The sequence below is a fragment of the Colletotrichum fioriniae genome (assembly GCF_027942845.1).
Source record: "Colletotrichum fioriniae strain IMI 355084 chromosome Unknown scaffold_12, whole genome shotgun sequence".
NCBI lineage: Eukaryota > Fungi > Ascomycota > Sordariomycetes > Glomerellales > Glomerellaceae > Colletotrichum > Colletotrichum fioriniae.
This window is the reverse complement of record NW_027076848.1, coordinates 504,388-523,828: the sequence shown is the minus strand read 5'-3', so window position 1 is coordinate 523,828 and position 19,441 is coordinate 504,388. Positions and strand designations below refer to the sequence as shown.

Genomic DNA, 19,441 nt, shown 5'->3' with positions numbered 1-19,441 from the left:
GGGAGAAAAGCTCCAAACCCTTGTTGCAAAGACAATATGGAGTAGGTGGCGTGGGCGGTTTATGTAAAAAATATTCGAGAGGGCCAAATGCACAGAGAAGGGTGTGCCTGGGAGTGAGGAATCCTTCAATGTGTCAACGGTTTAGATTCGACACCGATGAGCGCTGTCCCTTTTCCGTGCTTAGTATGTCTCATGCTTGGCAAACTTGACAGATCCCGTCAGAACCTTACCGTCGCTCACGCTACGTTTTGCTTTCCAAAATTGTATTGCTAGCTGTGGGCAGAGATGAAGCTGATAGGCCTTGAGGTTGTTGAGGTCCCACTTGGAAGTCAGTCAAGGCGGTCTAAGCTGGAGCTTGTCTTTCTTGAGTCAACTTCGAGTCAAGGATGTGCCGCCCTATTTAAGACGGAAATAACGCTAGTAGACACCATTACAATAAGCCCCGTGGCATCCCGCGTCATGGCCCTGCATCTGCGAGAGAATCGAGGGTCTAAACTCTCAGCTTTTGGTACCGCTGCAGGGTCGATCATCTTCTCTCTTTTTTTTCCTTTGAAGGTTTGAAGTGGTGAATGGCTGTTCTCATGATGCAGGGAGGGCGCTTGCACTTGAGATGTGAGCTGAGGATGTATGAGGCCGTCAGTCCTGTGGACTCATCCTATGAAAGGTATGACGTGAAATTTATTCGAAAAGAAGAACGATGTGGAAGGCATCGCCGCGTCATGACTTGAAGTTCAGGATTAAACCCCTCGTTGGGCACCATGATCACCCGGATAGCCCCTCACGATGCCTCACAGAACGCAGTCTAAGCTCCCCCACTGATCGACAAATGAGGGCCTTCATAAGGTAGCATTACCGTGCCAGACTGTCTTCAATTTCAGCCGAGGCAGCTTTGTTGGGAGCAAAAACATTCCGGTACTCCGGGTGGCTTGAGCCTGAAGCTGCAAAAGAGTCAGAGGATGCACGGGGCGACGACCTACATGACAAAGGACGCTCTGCATTCCGTATTTCGGGAGGCGCCGGGCCACACAATCGAACGTGCGGATTGTCAACTGCCGCAGCCGTTGGCCGTAAGCTCGGAACTAGATGCTTCGCCACGGCTTGGACCGCTAATAGCTGTATTGGTTCAAAGACCGGCAACTGGAACGGCTCAAATCGTTGCGCCACAGTTTATGAAGGGTTATAACTTCGTGCCACGCGGCCATAATTCCATTTGAGCTCTAGAAGCTCTCAGACTTTCTCGATCTGGGCTGTTGCCCCGAACAGATCAACATCGAGGCAAAACCTGAACACTTTACGTTGTAAGATCTTCACACAGAAAGAAGCTCTGAACAAGGGCGGTGACGGTGGGTGCATGTGTCTGTTCGAATGGCGTAAAAGTGCATAGGCCTCTACAGACCAAGCTAGTACGATAATAATATCCTGCCCACAGACGAGATCTGTGTCAAATTTCTCCCTTTTGAGGGGGCATGTTACCGGGGGCCATGTCCAAAAGCTCGACCGGTACGAGTTCAATATGTGGAGATCTTGCACTAACCTGTAGTGTTTCTTTCAAGAGCCCAGCGTGGAGGAACAGTGAAACATTAACAGCGCTAGTTCTGAACTAGCCTGAGCAAGTTCGTTTTCAGACCGTTACATTGACCAAACCCAGGGAATTTGACAGAAAACCGAAAATGATGAGGCGCTCATTAAGCCAAGACTATGAGGTGGTAGACATGTGTCAACCATTGCACAGCCAGATTCAGGAATGGAGAGGCTTACGATTTGACAGTGAGGCTCTAAGAGCGGTATTAGACTTTCAGCTAAGAACAGTAAACGCTCTATGGCTGAAACATGAGGTTACGAACAAAGAATGTTGGCGGAGCTCTTCGTGAATCACGCTGGATTATATCAAATCCTACGCCGTTGTAATTGGCACTATAATAGCGGCTTCCCGAGCCTTCCCGAAAGTGTAATGCATTTTTGATGGCAGATGTTTTCAGGAGAAGGCCAGCTCACAGAAAGGCACTGAAAAATCGCTTCATTTGGAAAGGACGTTGGTGTTGAACTGCCAGAGGACAGTTTTCCATAGCGGAGCTCCAAAAGCCCGATCGATGCTTATGTTGGAACTCAGTTGAACTGTGTCCAAGACCACATCAGTTTCAAGTCCACCATTCGTGCGGCTTTACCGTCTTTACATCGTTGAGTCCAGCTAGAGAATCTTTCTTTCGCAACATCGCCCACATGAACTCAGCATCAAAGTATGGATAATCCACCTCAAGCTTCCCGGCGCCTGCTTGCAAAACTTCCACCTGCATTATGTCCAACTCAACCTCTTCCAGCCGTGCTTGATTCCAGCCCACGTCATAACTGCCCCAGAACATCTCATATCCTTAGGAACTCGCCGTAAACCTCATCCTCATCGATAGTTGCAAGGCTCAACGCAAAGATTCCTACAGGTCTTAGTGCTTCATAAACCTTTACGAACATAGCCTGAAGTTTCGACCGCGGAAGATGAAACAGCGTGTAGAAGCTCACTGCCCTATCAAAGCTCTCAGGCTCAAATGTGAGTGCATATATGTCGCTTTCAACCAGCATGGCTCTCGGAAAACAGACTTGGGCCAATTCGATTTGCTTGGTTGAAATGTGGTTGGCAACAATTTATGCACCATGATTGAGCAGCATCTTCAAGATAGGAACTCCAGGACTACATTTAAGGTCTGGGATAGTAGGCGAGGATTGCAACCCCTCCAGGAGCCTCTTAGTGCATCTTTCCCCGGTAATTCCTGACTGTCGACCCACTGCAGATACCATTCTAATATGTGGTCGTAAGCGTATTCGACAATGACTTCAGGTGCCTCTGACATCTTGAAAGTACAAATGATTGATTGGCGGCATGGGAGCGAATGCCACAACCGAACGTGGTCAACTGTAGATTGGTAACTCGACCACTTTGCATCAAGGTCAATTCTCTCGAGCATGGCTCAACATCTGCCTACCGAAAAAAACTGGGGACAGAAAACATTTAACAAATGGATTCCATCTGCTGGCTTGATCCATCCTTTTAGATGGTTCAAAATGGCGTTTAATGTTTCCGCTTCGGTCTAACCGAGTTGTTGAATGCGCAGTGTTGGTGCATGGTTTTTGTCGGGTGTTTTTGGATCCGCTTCATTTGCAGCTCACGTCCAACAAACGTCCGTATTTTCAATGAGATGACCGGAGCTAATCAAATAAGGATATTCTTGTATTAATTGAAGTGATAGGTCCTAGTCAAACAAACAAGTGGGAGCCTCAAGCCTTTCTTGGATATACACACAGCACCTAGGTGCGCAGTTTGTCTTGCTTCATCTTCTCGCGACCTCGTGGTTTCGGGGTTGCGACCCGAGTTGCGATTCAATGAGACGTCTTCGGACAGAAACAGCTTCTCAAAGTACAAGATCGATACGTATTGCTGACTTTGAGGTCGTAAGCGGTAAATCTTTAGCATTGTGAGTGTCAAATTTTCAGTGAGTTTTGACTTCATTAAGTTGCGATACTGTCTGGTCGGTTACTGTCTATGCATTTGATGGCGGATTCCGACCGGTCTACAAAAATACAATCTCGTGGTCACGGCTACTGCTCATACCTTTTCAGATGCGGCTGCCGATGGTCCTTTGTGACGCCGAAGTGAACTCACACCTGTTAGTCCACTATATCTACATGAACTCTTCCAAGCGTGTGGTGTTTCTTGTAATAAAAGAAACACCTCACGCACGAAACCTGTGGCTCCTAGTCCGGCAATGAGGACTGTGGCTTCGCGACCATTGTACCCAATCCTGACCGAGGTTTTGAGTGCTAGACTCATGGCTCTAAGCGAGGGAGTCTAGATGCCGAGACAAGAAAATAATTGAGGCTATCAGCTAGACTGTGAATATACTGCGGAATTATTGCCCCACTTTCTAGGAGCACAAGGTGCTCCGACGCTTTCTAACTCTGGATGACTAACAAATCAAATAATATGGTAATACCTAGCCCAGTGTTGACGACTGTGTAATGTATTGACATCGAGGCTTCAGTATTCACAACACCGTAACCTTGGACTGTATTTAGTAGATACACGTGTGAGAAACACAAGAGGGAGAGAGACGAAAACAAGACCCTCCATACTTAGTCATCGCGGCACAGAGCAATACGAAAACGGCGACAGTAACACGAGGGGTATTCAACAAAATGATAGATATGGACGGCGGATTCAAGGAGCTTCCTTTCTGCTGTAAAGCTAGAGATCAGTCCTGCCAGATCAAGGTTGTATGCAGTGATGTGCACCATTGGTGTGGACGATGACTGGAGAGAGACGACAAGTTACTATCTCAGGTCGACTGGTGACGCAGGCCCAATAATTCTCCTCGTTTGTGTTTGGCCCAATGAAATGGAAATCGCGTGGTCTGAGATTGATACGAATATTTACTCCAGGACGAAGAATCCGTTTCGTACAGTGAGCAAGCGTATTGACTGGAGTCGTGGAGATCCTGCGTGCCTACTCTGACTAGATACAATTGTGTGTTGATCTGATAGAGCAGTCGGCGAATATGAGAGAGACTAAATTTGCCTAAAGTGCCTCATTGGCAATGGATCAACCGGGTAAGCTCAACTTGATAAGCGTCGATGTCACATCCTGCAAGCGCCAAGGCTTGCTCACAAGATCAAAGGAACTCTCAAGATAGACCGCCGCGAGAGCGCCGACAATCTGCTAAAGTCAACATTTCAGAGAGCTACAACAATTTAGTGGATGGCTGCCGAGTCCTGCTGTGGCCATTGTATTTTTCAAACTACACAGAAAGTTGAGGTTACAGAATTTGCAGGTTGAAGCCTAACCAAGAGCTCGCCCCCCTGCACGATAAAACCGCGCCAAAGAGGACGACATCAGGCTCGCGAAGATGACAAATCTGCCGACTGCGTTGAGAACTAGGGCGCTACTGAGAAGCCAAGTTTCTCACCACATTGGAATGAGCAATGCAGTCAGCCGGAAGAGCACCCGCTGAAGCTGACGCCAAGTCAATGATCCTGCAAATCAAGGACTGCTCCAGACCGCAAGCGAAGTTGAAAAAATGGGGCAAAAGCGAGGTAGACCGAACTAGACAGCTTCGTTCGAATCCGCCTCTCATTGCATGGGATCCAGTCTTCTTGAAGAAGAACACCTGGCAAAAGTTCACGCCAGTCTCCTGGGGCCAAAATCTACTGCCCTGGACTCTAGAACCCATTTGTTTGGAAGCCGTGTCTATCCGATTTCGTATGAGCCGAATGGTCGCAAAAGCCTTCCTTCGTCGGATCTGACGAATGCGAGCAGGCCAATACCGTAGGGCTACCGGAACATTTTCTTCCATATCCAGGCCTGACACAAGCCTTGGACCGACAAAAGTAAGTGGTCCATTTGCCTCCCTTTCGCAGCTGTCGGCGCAACGCTTCATGATAATGGGAGCGGGATCAACCCCGGGAATAAGCGGTAATGACGGTAAGCAACACGAGTACTGGCATGGTAATTGTACTTTGAAGGCAGTCGCACGGTACTTGGTCAACATAGAAGATAGGAAAGGCTGGAGCTATGAGCTCTCGGCATTCGTTGACCTGTCGAGAAGAAATGAGGTGGACCATCCAATACGTTTGAAGGAGGTGGCGACTTGATGGTGATATTGTTGTCAGCATAAGAGAGGATGAGCGTCTCTAGGAGACACAGCCGATGTTAGGATGCTGCTGATTCTTGAAAGCTCAGCACGATCCGACATGAGTTCATAGAGCTCGCGGGCGCGGCAATAAGCTCATCTCACGCGTGGTACTCAACGTGCGGGCAGAACCCGGTGAGACGGAGCACGAGCTTGGCGGGCCTGCGGGATAGTGCTGTGCCCTCGGCAATGGACAGCCAAAATGCACGAGCATGCATGTGGCTTTTGGGTAGTTACCCCTGGCAAAGAACCTAGGCCCTACGGATAGACATATTAAGTCAGGAAGAGGCCTTCCATCTTTTCCTCGCGAACCTCAAAGCCGTGCAGCACAATTTACGTGATTGATCACGACGGGATCCCGAGGGGATGTTCCCGTGTCCACATCGCTCTCAATTATTTGAACTTTGAAGGCCCGTCGGACTTTGGCATCCGAGCAGACTGATCAGCGCTCAAGCTCCGACTGCGGACGGGCGCGGTTGTCGCTCATCTTATCCAATCAAGGCCGAATGTGAAGGATGACGACCTAGCTGGGATTTCCCTGGTGCTAGGTTTGCCTTGACGACTACCTATTTCGCGCCCCCAAATAGACAGGGCTGAGTTGCTAGCGCTTACTTTCTTCTAATTGCGCCCACAAGCGGTTTGGCTCTCTTTCTCGAGCTGCTAAATTTCGAGTGGCGGCTACCGCCCGCCCACCTTTGGGTTTCTGGCTTCTCAGTGTTTTGTTTCGCTTCTTGTCATTAACGGCCGCGTGGCTGACTCTTTCTTAAGGTTATCAGAATTTAGAGTTGGCTTTGACGCCGCGGAGCTCGACGCTAACTTGGCGCTTCTTGGGGAATTTTCCTTTCCAAGTCGCGGTTAATTATCACAAGAACCGCGTCCATCTTTTCTTCTTTGAGTATACAGGATGACGCCCAGATTTGCCAAGCAAATGCCGGCGCGAGTGGGCCTGAAGGATTTCCGCGAAACGAGGAGAGGACCATCGACCACTATTGTAGCCCGAAAGTCTCGCCCATCTTTTACTGTCTCACCGTCCTAACGGGACTTTGGTGTGAGCTTTTCGTGTGCTTATGTCTCCAGTCTCTCTCTTCCTGGACCTGGTCACATAGTTTCACAGATGCACCGGCAGCGTCGTACCCAACCATTCGTTGGCCAGTAGGAACCTAATTACCGCTGCAAAGCCACCTCAAGGGACGATGATCCTTCATGAATTGGTTCGTGGCGTCAAGGGGCGGGTTGTCATCCAAGCCAATCCCCAGCCCACCCGTCGACTGGCGTGTCTCTCCCGCTCCTCTCCGCCTGAGATGGTGTAGTCAATCTGACCCCCTGCCGCCTCAAATGCTGATGCCTTTTAATAATGGGGTCGGCACCTCGTCCGGGGCCCCCTGCAAGTCTCTGTGAGTTCCTGCCCTTTTGAATCCTCTTTCTCCCTTCCATCTTTCGCCTTCTGGGGATTTTGTTTTCTGATGAGTGATCGTTCGGATTTTGGTTTGATTCCGACGTTTTGAGCCTCATTCGCAGTCTTGCAAACACTGCACATACGCGGATAGAGCAACAGCCAGTCGACAACAACAACAGTCGAGTCGCTGCAGCATCTGCTTACAAAGTCGACAGCGAGACAGTGACAATGTCAGCCGTAACGCTGGACTCGAACGTTTGGTACGCCATCTCAGAGGGGCGTGTCGCGAACGTCTCAACACCACTCAACAACAATCTGCAAGATACCAATAATGGCCTTAGGGTTTTTGGCAAGACAGATGCGGTGTGGCAATTTCAGCCCGTGCCAAATCACACTGGCCGGTATCTTATGAGACTTAGTTCGGCCGGCGTGAGCCAACAGCTTTCCGTGTGCTGGAGCTCGGCGGAGGTTCATCCCAGTGGCACAAGAGGGTGCTTGAGAAAAACGGAGTCGGACGAGACCCAGCAATGGGACGTCACGGAATGGGCGAGCGAGCCGGGCACATACAAGTTCACGAACGTTGCAAACGGCACAGGCTACGTGCTCGATGTTCACCCCGGATCCAACCTTTTCATGTCGAGCGAGATCGAGGGCTCTGACAATGTTTCGGCTCGTCAACCTGCTCAGCACTGGATTATGACAAGTTCAAAAGCTGTCAACGATGGTGCTTACTCCACCATCTATTCAGCAGGCGTAAGTCTCTCTCTACTGTTAACGACGCGATGGAGTTCTAGTCTAACCCATAAACTCAGACTACACCCGTTAGCACCGGTTCAGCAACAGCCACGGCAACCGGCACAGGATCGGGCGCCGTCACGCCTACAGCTACCAGCGGATCCGCCACCGCAAGCTCCACCGCGGGAGCAGGATCGTCCTCAGGAGGCCTATCATCGGGCGCCGCCGCCGGCATCGGTGTGGGCGTCTCCCTCGGAGCCATCGCGCTTCTTGGTGCTGGCTTCTTCTTCTGGTGGCGTCGCAGAAAGGCTAAGAAGCAAGCAGTCGTCGAGCCGAGCGAACATCACCACGAGCTCGGCCACGATGGCAGCACGGTTGGGGGAAAGCACAGCCCGGGTACTATCAACGCCTCGACACTTTCTTCGCCCTCGCCAGCCAACGATTACTACGGCGGACAAGAGTCGAAGGTTCTTGGCCATACACAGCCGCACTCATACGCCGCCGAAGCCAACACAAATCCAATCTACGAAGCCCCCACCGAGGCCCGGTACGAATTGGACTCGGGACACCATACATCACCCCATGGCCCAGCCCAACTCCCTGACGACCATGGAAGAAGATGAGAAAAGAACGATGGAATGAATCAGCAATACGATGATATGGGTGTGATGGGGGCTTGGGCGTAAGAGCATTCTCTTCCTTTTATATACCATTCAGTGCCAGCGAGTCGAGAGGGCTAGGTGGCCCACGTGAATATTTAGGATCAGGCGTTGGGATTCGCTGGACACGCAGATAATGAACTTGAGCCGAGTACCTTGCGGCTCGGTTAACATACGCTCTTCCTTTCTCATTGACGAAAACTTTGGATAAGTTCAGTGGGCGTTGCTTGTCGTCGGCGAAATTTGGACTTATAATCTCTAATCATGATTAAGATACCAGAGACGTCTTTCGAAGCGATGTCTCTTCTCGCTCCAGCGCTACACGTATACTTGTATATGTTGCCAGTTGAGGGCTTGAAAACCAAATATAAGTTGCGGGAGCGAGCTTCGGTATGATGACACGTAATCCAGCTATGACATGGAAATCCCACGGAAAGCGGCTGGGGCGCGAACCGATCGGTGGATGACCTCCGAGTGGGGTCATGTATCCCGATCAGCAGGCGGCATCCGCGGCCCCACAGGCCGAGAGTCTGATTCGAAGCGAGAATCGCCTCACCATGCCGGCTATGTGTAAGGTAACTTGCTCCATGTCAGGACAAGGAGAAAAAGACACGTAAGAGTTCAGTCGTACAGTCTTTTGATCTTGTGAAAATCATATACAATGTATTGACTCATACATGCAGAATAAATACCATCCTAACTCTTGATTCTAAACATTACGTCTCTCCCGATGTCTTATAGGTCCTAATTGCAAGTGGGGCCAGTGTCCCAGGTCAAGAGCGTCTTGAATTGATGCGATTTCTTAGTTCTTCACCGTAATCTGTTCCGAATGAACCGTCCTTACGGTTTCAAACTCGATTGCCTGGCCCTCTTCAGGAGTGGTAGCCCGCTTGCCACGATTCTGGGCCATCTCTTGCCCCATGGCAGACTGAATATGGTTCGTCATATATGCCGTGGGGTCTTCGATAAACAAAGAGCAGATCAAGGCAATAACACTAAAGGGAATGGTTATGTAGAAGACGATCTTCAAGGCATGGCCTGCTCCCTCACGTACGGCCTCTCTCAAAGCATCTTGAATCTCTGGAGTGATGCCGGGAACATTGACCAATGCTCGAGGGTTGCCCAAGTTGAACTCGATTGCCGCAGGGATGATGATACCAAGGTCGGATGGGTTCAACCCATTGCTAATGGCCGCGTTGGTGATTTCTTCGCCAGCGAATTCGCGGAACTTTTCTTGGAAGATTGTGTTGAAGATGGCATTGCCGACGGCGCCACCTCCTGATCTGAAGGTACCCAACAAGCCCATCGCCACTCCCAAATTTGAGTGCGGAACGTGAAGACTGGCAACAGCATAAGACAAGATAGTGACCCAGACGAACATGGGTACGCCAAAGGCAGGGATGAAAGCATATGCAAACTTGTGGTTCGGGTAAACAGTCGCAGCACTAGCGCCGATGAAGAGTGCCTGGAATGCCATGCCGATGACAAGCTGCCACTTGATGTAGCCAACTTTGTGGGCGATGAGGGGCGCAAGAACACCGGTGAAACCAATCATCAAGGTGTTGGGCAGTGAGAGCGCACCAATTTCAATGCCATCCGTCGTGAACATGTAGAGGAATCCTTGCGGTAGGAGGGCTGACATGGAGTTGAAGTTCATACCCGACACGAAGAGGACAACAAGGAGGACTGAGTAGCGACGGAACATGACGAAGAGCTTCAGCGGAAACATCGGATGAGCAGCAACCTTGAAGTCGTATGCAAAGCCGACGGCTAAGACCGCGAAGCCAATGACGATGGGTGCAATGGCGCCGGCGCTATTCCATGGGTAGGCCGGGGTGCCACCCCACGTCAGGCCGATGAGAGCAATGGCCAGACCGGCCGTGAACAGGAACAGACCGATCCAGTCTACATCCCTGAGTTGCTGCATGCGAGTCTTGTCAAAGTCGCCCCGGGGCCGCGGGGTTGGGTGGTAAGAAAACCAAGTGCCGACGATGGAAATGACCTCAATGATGATGCTTAGACCGAATATCCATCTCCACGAAGCGTACTTGAAAAACGCATTGCCGAGTAGGACGGAGAGGATGCCCCTGTGAATTCTAAATGTCAGCTACCTTGGCTCTTTCTCGGCAGACGAACACCCCAGGTTTTGATCGATTAGTCGAAGTGCGGGGGTTCCCCACGTTCAGATCTGTGAAGGAGGTGCGGTCGGCAGGGCGCCTGGAGTCGGCACCCAGATATATGTGCCGAGGATTTGGGGTAAGAAAGAAAGTTCCTTGACTCGGGGAGGCGTTCGAACCATGCGACACGGAACACGGGAAAAGAAGGGTCAGATGTTCAGATGTTCAGACTTACCAGGGAACAGCGATGCCAGATTCCAAAATACCAAGACCAAGAGAACGCCACTTGTTAGGCAGCATCTCCGGGACGCCTGCGTAGGAGACGAAAACGAAGCCAGTTCCGATGCCGATGAGCGTCTCAGCGGCAATGAGCGTTCCGATATTCTGCGCGGCCACCGCAGCGATGGAGCCGATGACAACTGTGACTTGGCCACCAATGACCAACATTCTTCGACCAAAAACATCGCTGAGAGGTCCCGCGAGGGAGAAGGAGCATGCTGTCGAAAGAGACCATGCTCCTACGAGCCAGGCCAACTGGTCCTGTCCACCGAGCTCTGTAGCAATTTGCACGACGACCGCAGCAACCGTGAGGAACGCGAGTCCAACACATGGACCGAAGGACAGAGCCATAGACTATGCATGTTAACTGAGTTTCACTAGGAACGCTGCAGAGATGAAATGATGTGGCCTTACAAAAATTGCGATCCATGTTTTGATGCCAACTTTTGCTTCGGACGGGTTATCCTCCAGCGCTGCGCGGTGAGGATCCTCTTCGAACTCGATGACAGCCTTGGCCTCCTGGGCCATCCGTATCTTCATCTCCCGGTCTCGGCCCATGTTGGATGATTCGTTATAAGACATTTTGAAGTTGCGCAAAGAGACTGAGCTCTTGAAAAAAGCTGAGAAAAACCGGCTTGCTTCTGTTCAATAGTAGTTCAGAAACGTGGCGGTTGGAATGTTAAAGGTTCATCTCGAAGAAGCCGTGACATGGCACGGGCTATTGATATACAGATTTGGATACAGAGTATCCGAGCTCTGGTCCGAGCGGGGGAACACTTCAGAAGCTTAACAACAAGCAGCAATGCTGATTGAACTTTTGAAGAGATGTCGCCGTGTGATTGGAGTAACGTCGAGTGTGCCATCGAGAAGGGTACGGAACCGGGGTTGATCCCCTTATTTCGATGCAACCTGGCGGGGGTTAAGCTGTTATTGATTAGCGTGACGACGTCGATGTGGGAGGGGAGGGGTCGGCAGATACGACTACTGCAAAACCTCGACTGTTACATGAAAACCTTCTTCCATTAAGGTTTCTTGTCGGGGACGGCAGCCGCTCTTGTTAATAGATAGTTTCATTGGGGTTCTTGGTTCGGCTGGAAATGGGATCGCATGGCTTGTGTGGTGTTCCATTGGACGATGCTGCGTTGATAGTTGTCCCGCTTTTGGTCAAATTCACCATGAAAGTTGGATAGAATTCGACTTCTAAGGCAGTGTCATCCCGTCTCTCCCGAGGTGCAGATTGCGCATTTGCTAGATGAGTAATTAACCAGTTGCCGCTTTCTACATCGTATTGCTGATGTAAGACGGGAAGTTCTTCGAACAAAGACAACAAAGGTTGCATCTCTTGACTGAATCAGTTTCTCATATGTCAATGGCAACCTGATATATGCGAATCTGCTTAGAATTCTTGGAGACCATCTAGTACAGTCTTCTACTACAGTCTTTCGCCAAGCATTTGGCGTAGACCCAGCTGACTGCCGTTGCAGTAAGAAAGTGGACACGTTGGCTCGAAGAAATCTTACTGGGACCAGCCTTGCTGAGACTCCAACTAGTTTGGCTGTGCAACTAGTATCAGTCGCCAGTACGTTTCAACGAGAACATGATCTCTGCTTCAAAACTGCCGTGTGCTAAGAAGGCCAAGTCGGCGGAGCTGAAGGGTTGCCAGGAATTGACTTCCTATTGCTAACAACGCATTGCGCAGCTTCATATATTCCCAAAGTCACTGTCTATGACACAGCTTTCCCAACGACGAAGACAGTTCCGGATGTCCTCGGCAGATCCGTTTTTATCTGGGGCGTCTGGCTGCATCCTTGGCCGGCATGCTGAATCCAAGCACCATGAGCCCGCGTTGTCAGGAACGACAGCTCGAATCAGAATGAACTGAGAAACGAACGCATTACTGTTTTAGCTTTTCCGGAGATACCAACAATCATATCGGCTGCAGTACTGCAGGTACTTGTTGTCGCAGGGGTGGCTGTCCGATTAGGTAGTGTCAGGTGTCCCAGCACACCAGAGCAGCTCTCCAGTTTTGTCTGAGGCTACATGTGTTCTGCTAAAGCTTAATCTCCCATAGGTACGAAGAAACTGGTCGAGGATATAATATCAAATGGCATTAATCTCAATGCATACCTTTGGTGTATAATAAAAGACTGTTGCACTCGGATACGATCACAAAAGAAGTATTGATAAAGAAGATGACGGAGAAGATACGGCATGGAGCTGTTTGCCCATGACGGTATTGAGCCAGACCGGAGAAGATAAGAGATCATCAGATTTTACAGACTCATGAATGAAAGTACCTGGCTGCGATGATGGTGGGAAAAGAAAAGGCAATGCGGCCTGTATCGCGTATTGTTCCAAAACGAGTCACGACTCACGGGTGCAACGTTGAAAAGTTCCGGGCATTTAGTGCGTTGGGGCTGCAAGACGATCATCATCATGGCAAGACACGAAAGATGGTGAAGCGACTTCTCGATGGCCAGGAGGGGTTACTTAATTGCAAAAGAGGGCGAAAATGTCAACATTGGCCTCAGTTTTCGACGGGATGCTTTGAGGTACGCCGGGAGCAGATCCAGCGCTGAGTGCGGCGAGGGTGAGTTAATTCCAGCCAAGCCTTTCTTTTTTGTTATCTAAACATGTTCACTCCAAAAGATACTTGTTCATGCACTTTGTTTTAGGTGATTAAGGGTGTACCTCCCGGTGAGGCTTTGTTCGGCACCCGGTGATTCACGGCGGTGGAGCAAATTCCATCCGGTCTCCCGGCCCCACTGCACGATCTCGCCCCGCCGGCCGGCCAGGTACCTCGCGCCTTCCTAGTCAGGTTACAGGCCATTTAGTCAAGTGGTTAAGCTGAGCATGAAGATATTGAATGTTGATTGATACTATTCTAGGGGTCTGGGGTTCGAGACTACTTCTCGTAGAGCCCGTTTTTTTTTTATTTTTTTGAGATGAAGTTGCGGTTATCCTGGCCTTCGATTTGCCCCCGAGGCCAGCCCAGACTAAGCTAGATATGTCAGTTATGTAATGGCAACTTCTACTCATCGAAGTCAACGTAACTCCTCTGCTTCTTCTTACCACTGGATCGCAGTGGCATAGTCACACCTGCCGATGCCTTCGGTGGACCCTGAAGCATGGGAGCGCATACCAATCTTTTCTTGCCTTCTAGTTCGACTGCCTCAATGAAGGTCGTGGGTAATTCATCATCTTTCAAGATTTTTGATGAGGTCGCCAGGTACACCTGCTTGAACTTGCGCCACAGCTTTGCCTCGGTAGTGTGCGAGTCTTCCTCCAAAGTTGGCCTAGGATAGTACGGATCATTATCCCAGAACCCTCTCACTGCTCTTCCTACTCCTTTGTTGTCCATCGTGATCTCTCCGACCTGGTTGAAGTCTAAAAGCCACACCTGCACAGCCTTTCGCTGAATTTCAGATCCTTTGATAAGCTCCCGGGTTGTCTTGACTGATGCTCACTCCGCGGTTTGAGTTGTTGGTTTGGGCGATGAGGCGAGGACGAACTCGACGTCGAATGCATCGTGCTTGGTCTCCCAGTGCATGAATGCTAAGGCTTCTGCCATTGGTGCCACATATTGAAGTGGATCGAGGTTGAGTATCTCCATCTTATCCAAGGTCATTTCGAAGTTGCGCAGCTCGAATCCTCCCTCGACTCTGGTATTCTGCCGACGCCGGCCCAGATACAATCGGGCAAGACAGTTATTGTTCCTTTGAATAACACGAGCTGCTATACTCTGCTCCCTAGGACAAAAAACTTCGATGAGGGCTCTACGAATCTCCAGAGGTAGTGCTGGGATTCTCTCAGACACGAGGACCGCCATGTTCCTGCTGACGAGGGTTCGGTCATCCGGAAGCTTACCCGATGCTCTGTGTTCATTATACCACTCGCCGAGCTGTTCAGGTCTGACGAATTCCGCTGGACGGGGGATGCAGACTTGTAACGCCATATGGAGGCCGGCGGCATAGACCTTCTGATGTGCGACGTAGTCGACCAGTAGTTCTGGAAATTTCCTCAGCTCTTTCGCCTGTTTGATAACTTGACCGGTGCTCCCAAAGTCGTATATGGTAGCGCAAAATCCCTCGCCGATCTGTTCAAGTTCTTCGGTTCTTCGCTCAGCAACTTGTCCTTCTTTCAATCTCAGAAGTGACTCGGAATCCAGTTGTGTTGTAAGTGAGAGGTAGGAGGTCAGTTTCTCAACTGCTTCTTGGCTTTTGGTGTGATCAGTAGTCTCATAGGTCGGTTCATCGTTGGTTTTGTTGGGCTGTCCATGATGGAATGATGGAATGATGGATTCGAAAGAAAGTTTTACTAAGACCGAGGTGGCTACTTCAGGCAGTTGTAAAGTAGGTAAGGTGCCTTACTCAATGAATTCAATGAGATTGACCGCTGAATAGTCTGTTGGGAGGGTCGTACTTATACATGTTTGAAAAAGGCTGGGAGATGGCAACACCTGACATCAAAGACGTGGCGTTCGCAGTTCTATGGTAGCCTCGAACCTTGATTGCAAAGTTCTACATCAAGGTTCTCAAGCGAATGTCCAAGGTAAGGTAGCTTAAGCTCTTTGAAGGTAGTTAGGGTTCTCAAAGTAACGGTTTCAAGTGCAAGATTGGTCACCGCTGCGTTCAACATGGCCATGGAACACGCCCGCGGTCCCGAATCCCGACGACTGGAGACCCTTTCATAACCCATCATGAAAGTTGTTTAAACACCTTGTGAATCTTCATGTCAGAATACCGCTTTGAATAAGGTAGTAAGAGAAAGTCGCCTGCAAGACAGTCGTCGCTCGTACGTGGTCTACCTTAAATGAGGAGGTCTGTCTGCAAGATTGCTCCGGCCGTGCAAATGTTCGGCCGGTGAGTCACCCGGCATGCTCCACACCTCGGGCCCGGACCAATCCGCACTCGGAACGGCCGAAGAGCGGCCAGCCAAAAAGTGATTGGCGCGATAATCCTCCGCGACACTAAGCATTCCGGTCGCACGTAAGCCTCACTACTTACATAAAGCCCCAACGTCAGCACACGTTCTTGCCCCGAATGTCCTCATCAAGAAACCCAAGGGCGCATCTTGGTCGATCAAGGACTGTGCCGCGCCTATCTCGATGGCACCAGAATCGTCAATGCACATTCGGCTAGCGACCACGGTAGACGCAGATGCCATCGCCGCCGTACATTATGCAGCCCTCGAGCAGTTTCACGACTTCTATGGAGCTTTCTTCGAGCGCCATCCGAGGGAGATCCTCCCACTTTCAACGCGACTCGCTTTGAAGAATCCTCAAAACTACTTCCTGGTTGCTGTCGTACCCGACACAGATGCCGTCGTGGGTTTCATCAGATACCACGTCGTCGATGCGACAGAGCCGCCTGCTGCAACCACACTGGAAAAGCCAACGGAAAGTGCGGATACCGAACCCACCGTGCCGTCCATTTTCGCAATCAAACCTCACATGAAAGAATTGTGGGAGCGCTTCGGCCACCCGAGAGAGGAAGAGATGGATGAATGTTACGAAAAGGCAGTAGATGGACGGAAACATAATTGTAAGGACTCCGAAATGAGCACCGGCTAGGACATGATCTGGCCGCCAGCCTACTGTTGACGAGAGTGCCGAGAGTATTGACATTGCTACCAGATGTGAAGAACATAATGGTAGACCCTCATCATCAAAGAAAGGGCATTGGGGCAAAGTTACTCAAGTCAGTCATTGACATCAGTGATGCTGATGAAATCCCGACTTTCCTTGTTGCTTCGGCAGAAGGATATGGGCTGTACAAGAAGTTGGGGTTTGAGGACCTTGGAACTTGGACCATCGATAACGACTACTGGTCTAAGGAGATTGCTCAACATGAGGGGGGGCTTGGAATCACGGGTAATGAGAGCTTGGCGGAAACGTATCGGGGGATACACGAGGTCGAGAAGTACATGATGAGATGGATCATTGAGAAGCAATGATCTTGTAGCATTATCCACCATCTTGTCCCGCAGCCGGCGTAGGCGCCCTTTACCCCTTGCGGGTTGGAACCGGCGTTAAACATTTCATCATCATCATCATCATCACCATCTTCAAAAGGTAGGAACCAGAACCAAGGATAGATGGGTGCTACTCTGAGCATTGAGACTGGCAAGCAAGTAATACTGTCTCTCCAGAAAAATGTAATTACCATTGGTAGCATGATCACAGCAATCTTTGCCCAGGATAGCGGAAGATGCACAGCCTTATCTATCACTCCCGGGGCTTTCCGTCGATTAGAAGGCCTTTATTCTGCTGGGTTTCCACCTCCAAAAGTACTTGGTTTTGTCTCCAGGTAAGCTGGGTTTGCCTTCAGTAGGTGGCTTGCGCTGCTGCTATATTTAAAGCTGAAGGCGGTCCGCCTTTTCTGCTTGGCGCAGACCTGGATGCTGGGAGAACGATCTCCGAGCTCTAGGTGGCGGGTGATAGCATGCCAACATCGAGTTCCAATCTGTGATGCAAGCCTAATCCGTCCCGCTATTTCCATCATGACGTTGGAGTCACTTGATATTCCGTGAGTCGTGGCATGGAGTGATATATGGAAGTGGTCCTAGCGGGCCTTCTGACTCAATGGTCGAATTGGACTTCCACATTCCGGCAATAGTAAGCATAGGAAAACAATCGCCCTGGAGCCCAAAAGCTTAGTATCTATGGTGTGAATAACAAGAAAATATAGATCTGCTGAGCGGTATCATGCCAGAATGAGGAAGCCCACATAATCTAAATCCGAGTCGGAGCCGGTGGCGACGGCCTTTTACGGGGAATCCGAGACCGAAGCTTCTAACCCCACCATGAGTAAGGTATTCTACGAAGTACACGTTGCGACTCGTACGCAGCGATTTTCTCCCCTGTTTCACTTGTCGACACTTTCGTTGTGAATATAGACACTGTACTCCGTACGTATATCCGTACAATAATTACAGAGCTTGGAAAAACTTAACTTTATTCACTTAGATGAAGGGCAAGGCTTAGCGACACGGGTTCGCCCCACGATCATTTCCACTATTCGATCTTTTCCCAGGATTAATCCTCTCGGTCGGGATGAACTCGCCGTGTTGCGGCCATACTTACTAAAAAGTAAGTGGCGGGGAAAGTACGCGCCGAAGAACTCTCAAACACCTAGGCTTAGCCACAGCATCGCAAAAACATGGGAAGACCCTTCGTTCCAGTCCCACCAGTGCGATTCATGCCTCCCGGAATACCCTTCCACCTCGACTAGAAGCAGTATCCTTAGTGAGGAGGAGCTTCCCGTAAACCATTTAGCATACTTCCCCCGTGAAACTAGGACATGAGGCTCATAAGTTATACTTTGCGATTCTCGTGATGACTTAGATTGCTACTCCTCTTGGGATTCCGAGGTCGCCTCGGACTCTCTAGCCCACATACAAGTACACATATATAAGAAGATAGCTACTCCCACGGAGGAACATCCCTTATTCCAGCCCACTATCGAAAATCATCCGATTACATCACAGTCTTTATCGCAACCATGCAATTCCTCAACGCGATCCTCGTCTTTGCCTCGCTCGCAGTTGCTGCTCCCGCCGTGGATGTGGCCGCCGCCCCTATTGAGGCGAGAGCGGCTCCTAGCCCGTGCTACTCGAACCAGAAGTTGACCTGGAACACTGGCCAGATCCCCGGCAGCGGTGGATGGATTGTACGCACGGCTTCCAGCCCCCTCTAGAAATTACCATGCATGTACTAATGACACTACGATTCTAGTGCTACGAAACCCCCTCCGGCCCCTGCACCAAGTACTCGTGGAAGACCGACCTTCCCTACTACAGCGTAAGCATAATTTCGTTTTTATAATTTATCGTAACGGCCGCTGACTCTGGACGCTTCTTAGTGCACCTAAGCCGATTGCCCTCTGCCTTGTGTGGTGAAATGGGTGGTCAACCCTGAATTTCCTCGTCGCATCCTGAGCTTGTAAATACAAAGACATCAACTAGTGCTCAGGTTCCACCCCAGGGTGTCACGCCGCATTCACTTTATTGTATAAATATTTTGAGGGGAGCTACGATGGATGGCGTGGAAATGCCCTCCCCGTGTAGCATTACATAAGCGATATATTCATCTATTATCCCACGTTGCACTATTTCCCACAGACTTATAGTCATCAGTATCACCTCAGAAGTCCAAGAGATTTATCATAGTAGCGACTTACTAGTTGATGGTCATGGACGGGTGTTGCTTCCAGATTTGAGACGAAGCAGACCAGCTCAGCCCAGCCTCCATTGCATCGAGCCCCCTAGGAAAATCCCAGTAGCAAGCTTGATAACTAGTTTCTGCCTTTTGATAACAAGATCAACGGTACGGCGCTATTTACAGGAGCAGATAGATGTAGGAGGTTGGCAATTATCGCCACGTCGAACGAGATGGACCGCGCTGGATCGGGCCTTGGCACGATGGCGGTACAGGGATCTCTCAGATAACACTTTACAGGCCCAGCACTTTTATGGACTTCTAGGACAACTTCTAGAAAGCAAAACTCTTTAACAGTCACCATGGGACATCTGCGGAGGATACTTGTGTCGAGTCCGTACCAAAGTGTTCTAGACAATCGC

At 50.1% G+C, this 19,441-nt stretch overlaps 2 protein-coding genes across 2 annotated transcripts; one reads left to right on the top strand and one right to left on the bottom strand.

Moving 5' to 3' along the window:
- Nucleotides 1-7,299: 7,299 nt before the first annotated feature.
- Nucleotides 7,300-8,429, top strand: N0V96_009350 (uncharacterized protein; the record flags this gene model as incomplete). The annotated part of the gene is made up of 2 exons (XM_053195984.2): nt 7,300-7,824; nt 7,884-8,429. The coding sequence occupies 2 exons, from the start codon at nt 7,300-7,302 to the stop codon at nt 8,427-8,429; spliced, it is 1,071 nt and encodes a 356-aa protein (XP_053046717.2).
- An 838-nt stretch (nt 8,430-9,267) lies between these two features.
- Nucleotides 9,268-11,443, bottom strand: N0V96_009349 (uncharacterized protein; the record flags this gene model as incomplete). Its single annotated transcript, XM_053195983.2, has 3 exons — nt 9,268-10,552; nt 10,818-11,215; nt 11,276-11,443. The coding sequence occupies 3 exons, from the start codon at nt 11,441-11,443 to the stop codon at nt 9,268-9,270; spliced, it is 1,851 nt and encodes a 616-aa protein (XP_053046716.1).
- Nucleotides 11,444-19,441: the final 7,998 nt, after the last annotated feature.